Source organism: Clupea harengus, chromosome 7 (assembly GCF_900700415.2).
Source record: "Clupea harengus chromosome 7, Ch_v2.0.2, whole genome shotgun sequence".
Lineage (NCBI taxonomy): Eukaryota > Metazoa > Chordata > Actinopteri > Clupeiformes > Clupeidae > Clupea > Clupea harengus.
The window spans coordinates 22,967,691-22,975,190 of record NC_045158.1 but is presented as its reverse complement, the minus strand read 5'-3'; the positions used below and the strand labels follow the sequence as shown (position 1 = coordinate 22,975,190).

General features: G+C 48.1%; 1 protein-coding gene across 1 annotated transcript in view; it reads right to left on the bottom strand.

Annotated features, from left to right (window-relative positions):
• LOC116220945 (netrin-G2-like) overlaps positions 1 to 5,551 on the bottom strand; it is a 31,193-nt gene extending 25,642 nt beyond the window's left edge. Inside the window, exons 1-3 of the mRNA XM_042708117.1 lie at positions 5,536 to 5,551; positions 4,971 to 5,309; positions 1,013 to 1,036 (exon numbers count right to left, since the gene is read on the bottom strand). Coding sequence (XP_042564051.1) covers positions 1,013 to 1,036; positions 4,971 to 5,309; positions 5,536 to 5,551 — 379 coding nt within the window. The remainder of the gene's footprint in view (positions 1 to 1,012; positions 1,037 to 4,970; positions 5,310 to 5,535) is intronic.
• Positions 5,552 to 7,500: the final 1,949 nt, after the last annotated feature.

Sequence of the window (7,500 nt, the reverse complement as noted above, 5' to 3'; positions counted from 1 at the left end):
CCACAGCCTCTACAGCATCGCTATCCTGCTGAGCTCGGCTGTTTTCCTCCTGATTGAGGGGAGTTCTGACAAACAGAAATACATCATGCTCTCTATTTCTCCCTCTCCCTCTCTTTCACACTCTCCCTCCCTCTCTCTCCCTCTCCCTCCTCTCTCTCTCTCTCTCTCTCCCTCTCTCCCTCTGTCTCTCTCTCTCTTGCTCTCTTTCCTTCCTGCGAGCTGAGAAGCGTTTCATCCCCGCAGCAGGAGTTCTGATCTGAGGCGCTGGTTTTGCTGTGCTGCTCTTTTCTGTCACTCTCTGCCTCACGCTCTGCCATCTGCACCCCCCACTCCAGAAGCTCCCCTGCAGGAGAACCATCCCCACTATCCAACACCCCACCTCACACACACACACACCCCTAACACCCCCCCCCTCCCACACCCACACACACACTCTCTCACACACACACAAACACACACACACACATACACACACACACACACAGCACACACACACACACACACACACACATACTCTTACACTCTCTCTCTCTCACACACACACACACACACACACACACATACACACACACACTCACACTCTCACACACACACACCACACACACACACAGTCTTACACTCTCTCTCTCACACACACACACAAACACACACACACACACTCTTACACTCTCTCTCTCACACACACACTCTCACACACACACACACACACACACACACACACACACACACTCATCCACTGGGTTGCCACTCTCACACCACACTGAAATGTAACCCATCCCCCCGTCTGTTTTAAATCAGACAGCAGAGCCCCCTCAGTTGGAGCGAGAAGAAGAACTGTGGGAAAAAAAACGCCTGTGAACACGAGCGTGCGGTTCCAGAGAAAGGACACACGGAATAACAAATAGCTGGTTAATGATATGAAACAAACAGGACAAAGACAGAGATGGCAGACGAACAGAGGGAGGGGAAAATGACAGGCAGGCTTCCTGCTTTTGATTAGCGTGTTACTTACTGCCAACCGAACCAGCCGCTTCACCTGAGACAGAGAGACAGAGAGACAGAGGGAGGGAGAGGGGTAGAAAGAAAACGAGATGGAGAAAGAGAGGGGGGTGGGGTGGGGGGGAGAGAGGGGAAAAAACAAACGAGGGAGGTTTACTCATTTATATTTGAAAATACAGCATCTTTATTTATACATCTAACAGTGGAAAAACCTGGCTGGGGGCTCTCTAGCTCTCAAAGCTTAATGTAAATCTAAAATTGAAAAAGGCAGCCCAGCCTGGATCAGTAGTCTGTACACACACACACACACACACACACAACACACACACACACACACACACACACAGTGTTCTGCGGCAGGATAGGCTAAAGACGACACGGAGCTGTGTACTGCATGCATTTATGCATTGATGTACGTGTCTCTTCCAGCCAGTGTGTCTCTTTGGGTTGAGTGTGTTGACAGGTCTACCCCTCTTCCTCTGCCACGTCTGACTCCCCACCCACCCAACACACACACCAACCCCCTCCCCCCTCTCCGCCCTGCCCCCTTGGAGAGCTGACGCAGTCCTGTGTGTGGGCGGATGCCCCAGATTCACAACTGCAGCTCCGGATTAGATCTGGCCCTGATGTGGCCCTGATGTGGCCCTGATGTGGCCCTGATGTAGCCCTGATGTGGTCCTGATGTGGCCCTGATTTGGGAGGAGAAGAAGGAGCAGGAGCAGGAGCAGGAGCAGGAGCAGGAGCAGGAGCAGGAGTCTCTGGGGTGCTATTATAATCTGCCATCTTACACACGGGCCATTACCCCCTTTCCTGAATAAGTGATGCCACACTCACTAACCAGGAGGCTGGGAGAACATGTGGTCCAAAACCAGATTATATGTCTGCAGTGTTGCAGATGTATGGATTTGAGCTGGGTCCCAGTGTAGCACCTCTCTGAAGTGTGTTAGCTCCCTCTCACCAGCTCTGGGCGACTGCGACACATGGCAGTCACCACTACTTCATGATGAGGGTCTTTTCTCATGGGTGTGTGAGGTTGTGTGTGTGTGCAGTGTGTATGTGGAGGGGGGAGGGGGCTGTATTTGTGCAGGTGTTGGGTGTGTTTGAGGGGTTGGGTGTGTGTTAGGGGTCTAGTGTGTTTGGGGGTGTTGGGATGGGAGGCTCTGTACTCATAAGAATTGAGGGTGTGTGTGTGGGGGGGGGGGGGGGGGTACTCATCAGTGGTGGAATGTAACGAAGTATTTTTACTTCGTTACTTACTTAAGTACATTTTTACGTATCTGTACTTTACTTAAGTAAAAATAATAGTGCATACTTTTTACTTTTACTCCATTACATTTTTTAGCTATTATCTATACTTTTACTCCGCTACATTTCTACAATATGTGTTGTTACTCGTTACATTTTATGAACAGTTTCGCCAAAATGTTGCCTACACAAAACTATGGATTGCGTTGCTGTTTTGGAAGTTTAAACCAATCAGGTGGCTCTATCAACTCCAATGATATCAGAGTGCGCGTTTGGCAGCAGCACTAGCGGTAGCTTTGCCTGTTATACCTGAACATTCAACAGACAGCCTGACTACTGCCTATTCAACATGGATCCAGAGTCGGCCTGAACTGAGCCCTCTGATATGAGCCACCCTTGGCCCTATTTAAAAGATATGTTCGAGTTCAAAGGCCCCAAGAATGACTCCTGGAGGTTTCAATGCGTTTCCTGTCTCCCTAAAAAAAAGGAGTTCGCCCTCAAATTTAAAGTAGCATATCGAGGTAAGCAGAGTGATTGCTATGCTAAGTTAATGTCCCTGACTTTTGAATATTGATATATGTATTTAATTCGTTTACTGACATGATATTATAATGTTATCTAGCGAAATGCATGTTGACATACAGCAATAGCATAAAAAAACATGATTGATCTTCATTATATATTTAACGTAGTAGTAAGATAAAGCTGGTAGGTTAGCTATGTCAAGCTAGCGTGCCTTGTTCTGCCCAGTTTTACAATTTCATGTTCCATGTTTCCCTTTTTTACACGTTTACAATTAAATAAAAGATTTAAAGATATCACATGGTGTCTTTATTGGTTTGGCTTAATGGTATTAACTTTGCAAATAATCCCTGGTAGATAACTTGTCATCCGCAGAATTGTAAGATATAGTGTGAACAGTATTACAGATGGTAGGCACAATAAGTACACCAACCTTTCCAATTAACAAATGTTGTTGCTTATAATTATTACTAGTAGTGACATCTGTAGAGGCATTTATTACCAGTAGCTATTTCTTTATCAAAATGGCACAGCCTAGACATTGAGAGACAACCCATTGCGTGAGTACTTTTACTTTTAATACTTAAAGTAAATTTAAAAGTAAGTACTTTTTACTTTTACTTAAGTAGGATTGTTGATGTAGTACTTTTACTTTTATCTCCTGGGTACTTGTACTTTTACTTAAGTACTAAACTTCAGTACTTCCTCCACCACTGGTACTCATTAGGCGCCTTTTGGGGGTTGAGGTTGTGTCTACTTCAGGTGTTGGGGTATAGTGTGTGACGTTTCTACTCACACACAGGTGTTGGGCTGTTGGGGTGTAGTGCGTGACGTTCTCTACACACAGGTGTTGGGGTGTAGTGCGTGACGTTCTCTACACACACACAGGTGTTGGGATGTTGGGGTGTAGTGTGTGACGTTCTCTACTCACACACAGGTGTTGGGATGTTGGGGTGTAGTGTGTGACGTTCTCTACTCACAGGTGTTGGGGTGTTGGGCTGTTGGGTATAGTGTGTGACGTTTCTACTCACACACAGATGTTGTGGTGTAGTGCGTGACATTCTCTACACACAGGTGTTGGGGTGTAGTGCGTGACGTTCTCTACTCACAGGTGTTAGGGGTGTTAGGGGTGTTGGGGTGTAGTGTGTGACATTCTCTACTCACACACAGGTGTTGGGGTGTAGTGCGTGACGTTCTCTACTCACAGGTGTTGGGGTGTTGGGCTGTTGGGGTATAGTGTGTGACGTTTCTACTCACACACAGATGTTGTGGTGTAGTGTGTGACATTCTCTACACACAGGTGTTGGGGTGTAGTGCGTGACGTTCTCTACTCACAGGTGTTAGGGGTGTTAGGGGTGTTGGGGTGTAGTGTGTGACATTCTCTACTCACACACAGGTGTTGGGGTGTAGTGTGTGACATTCTCTACTCACACACAGGTGTAGTGCGTGTAGTGCGTGACGTTCTCTACTCACACACAGGTGTTGGGGTGTTGGGGTGTAGTGGTGTAGTGCGTGACGTTCTCTACACACAGGTGTTAGGGGTGTTGGGGTGTAGTGCGTGTAGTGCGTGACGTTCTCTCCTCACACACAGGTGTTGGGGTGTAGTGTGTGACGTTCTCTACTCACACACAGGTGTTGTGGTGTTGGGCTGTTGGGGTATAGTGTGTGACGTTCTCTACTCACACACAGGTGTTGGGGTGTAGTGTGTGACGTTCTCTACACACAGGTGTTAGGGGTGTTGGGGTGTAGTGCGTGACGTTCTCTACACACAGGTGTTAGGGGTGTTGGGGTGTAGTGCGTGACGTTCTCTACTCACACACAGGTGTTGGGGTGTAGTGTGTGACGTTCTCTACACACAGGTGTTAGGGGTGTTGGGGTGTAGTGTGTGACGTTCTCTACACACAGGTGTTAGGGGTGTTGGGGTGTAGTGCGTGTAGTGCGTGACGTTCTCTACTCACACACAGGTGTTGTGGTGTTGGGGTGTAGTGCGTGACGTTCTCTACTCACAGGTGTTGGGGTGTAGTGCGTGACGTTCTCTACTCACACACAGGTGTTAGGGGTGTTGGGGGTGTAGTGGTGTAGTGCGTGACGTTCTCTACACACAGGTGTTGGGGTGTAGTGCGTGTAGTGCGTGACGTTCTATACACACGGGTGTTAGGGGTGTTGGGGTGTAGTGCGTGTAGTGCGTGACGTTCTCTACTCACAGGTGTTGGGTGAGCCGTTGGGCGTGGGCAGGTAGGAGCCAGGTTTCCAGGACTTGGCCTTGTAGCCCTTCTCACAGCGCGCGCAGTCCTGGCCCGTGGTGTTGTGCTGGCAGTCGCACTGCAGGGTCCCGTCGCGGCTGATGCACTGGTCAGCATGGAGGTTACACTTGCACCTGTGAAAGAGAACCACACAGTTAGCATCCAACCGGACAGCAACACACTCCACAGCACCTGCAAAAGACAGCGACACACACACACTTCGGAGCGGACTGAGCAGAAACACACACCACAGGCACGCCTCTATGAGGGCCAGAAGCAACAAAGCTATACAATCGGACCCTTTTTAACTAACATGCCTAAACTAACTTGTCTTTCGGCAAATGACAACGCAATTATTGCTTGGCTAATCAAGGTTCTTTATGTTGCACATTTTAATCCAATCCAGAGCTGTGGTTAAGTGACAAACTGACAAAAGCAATGATAAAAAATTAAATAAAATGAAGTGAAAGTTATTATACGTCTCCTCAGAATCCTTCAGTGTTCAATTGATTTTAATGGGCCACACCAACGTTCTCAGACATTTCTTTATAGTGACCGCTGCAAAAATGAATGACCGCTGCCATTGGCAATGGGTTTTGTGCTTCTAACTCACGTCTTTTATATAATTCTGCAAGTAGTCAGTTAACTTTTCGTGACGAAAATTGCGTGAAGAACTATTTCGGAAGCAATTTTATTTTGAAAGAATGTCTTTTATCGCTTTGCAAGTAACCATATGTTAAGCGGGATAATGTACCTCCCTCCGCTGCGCATAGGGGCCCTGTTCGTCTGGGGTTTATTTTTTCGATAATGACCGGCGGACTATACATTATCGCTTACTTTACACAGTTCCATGGTTCTGCTAACCACTAGTTTATACCAATCAAGACATTTAATATCAGTGGGCACATACATGTGCGGCATATCTCGAGCTTACATCCTGTGTAGTATACATTTATTCATTAAACCCCGGACTGAACCCAGGACCCATGGACTATCATTAAACCCCGGACTGGACCCAGGTCCGGCTCTCCTCCAGGGTCTGTCTCTGTCAGAGGAAGCTGGGCCTTGTGTGAGGACTGATCCCAGTGAAGCTGTGGCGGAGGCTGAGGCAGCGCTAGTGTGTGAGTGATGATGAGAGGGTAATCAGAAGCGGGTAAAAGAGCTGGAGATGGCCTCCACAGTCTCTTCCCGTCTATCGCATTACTGTCACACATGCACCTTAGGAGAAAAATCTCAAGCGCTCTGCCCTGGCAAACACACACACACACACACTCTTTATCACACACAAACATACACACACACTCACACCCACACACACACACACACACTCTCTATCTCTCTCTCACACACACTCACACACACACACACTCTCTCTCTCTCACACTCACACACACACACTGTCTCTTTCCCTCTCTCTCTCTCTCTCACACACACACTCCCTCTTTCTCTCCCTCTCTCTGTCACACACACCTGCATGTACACACTCTCCCTCTTTCTCTCTCTCTCTCTCTCTGTCACACACACACACTTTGGAACACAGACACACACACACGTATGAGATGGACCGTAGCGCGGTACCCTGGGCAGGAGGTGGCTCGGTCTCATCCGCCTTAGCGACGGTGACGGTGATAGTGATGGTGCAGGGGGAGGTCTCAGGTGCCCCCCCCCCCTGAGTGAAGCAGGTTAGTATGGAAATGATGACTTCAAATTACAATCTTCATAACCAAATGAGTGAAGGGGACATCCAAGCCCCCCCTTTAGTTCCACTGGAATGCGCAGGCTTCCAATTGCATGAAATATTCATTGGAGTGACCTGGATATCCGCACGCAGACGCTCTCTAGCAGCCGCTATATTGAGGTCAAGCCGTGCTCATGAGTGCTCTCAGACGGTCTCAGTGTGTGTGTGTGTGTGTGTGTGTGTGTGTGTGTGTGTGTGTGTGTGTGTGTGTGTGTGTGTGATGTGTGTGATGTGTGTGATGTGCTGCCCTGCTCTGCCCTGCCCAGCCAACACACACTGGAGTGCCGGCTAAACACAAGAAGAACCACAGGCGGAGAGCGTCCCTCTAGTCATTTCTGGAAGAGGTAAATGAAATTGTTAAAATGGAAACGAAGGAGGAGGAAAGGTGAAGCCTTCCAAATGTAAATGATATTTTGAAGGGTCAGACCAAGATTGTGACTCGCGCCGTTTTTCCAGATGAATGTCATCACTCTGCGCGGCTTCGCTCGGCTTAGCGTGTCGACCAAACACACCGTCGATGTGCATTTCCATACACATAAGGGTTTACTCGCTAGGATGTCGACCAAACACACCGTCGATGTGCATTTCCATACACATAAGGGTTTACTCGCTTAAGATGTCGATCAAACACACCGTCGATGTGCATTTCCATACACATAAGGGTTTACTCGCTTAGGATGTCGACCAAACACACCGTCGATGTGCATTTCCATACACATAAGGGTTTACTCGCTTAGGGTGTGTCTTTAAGTA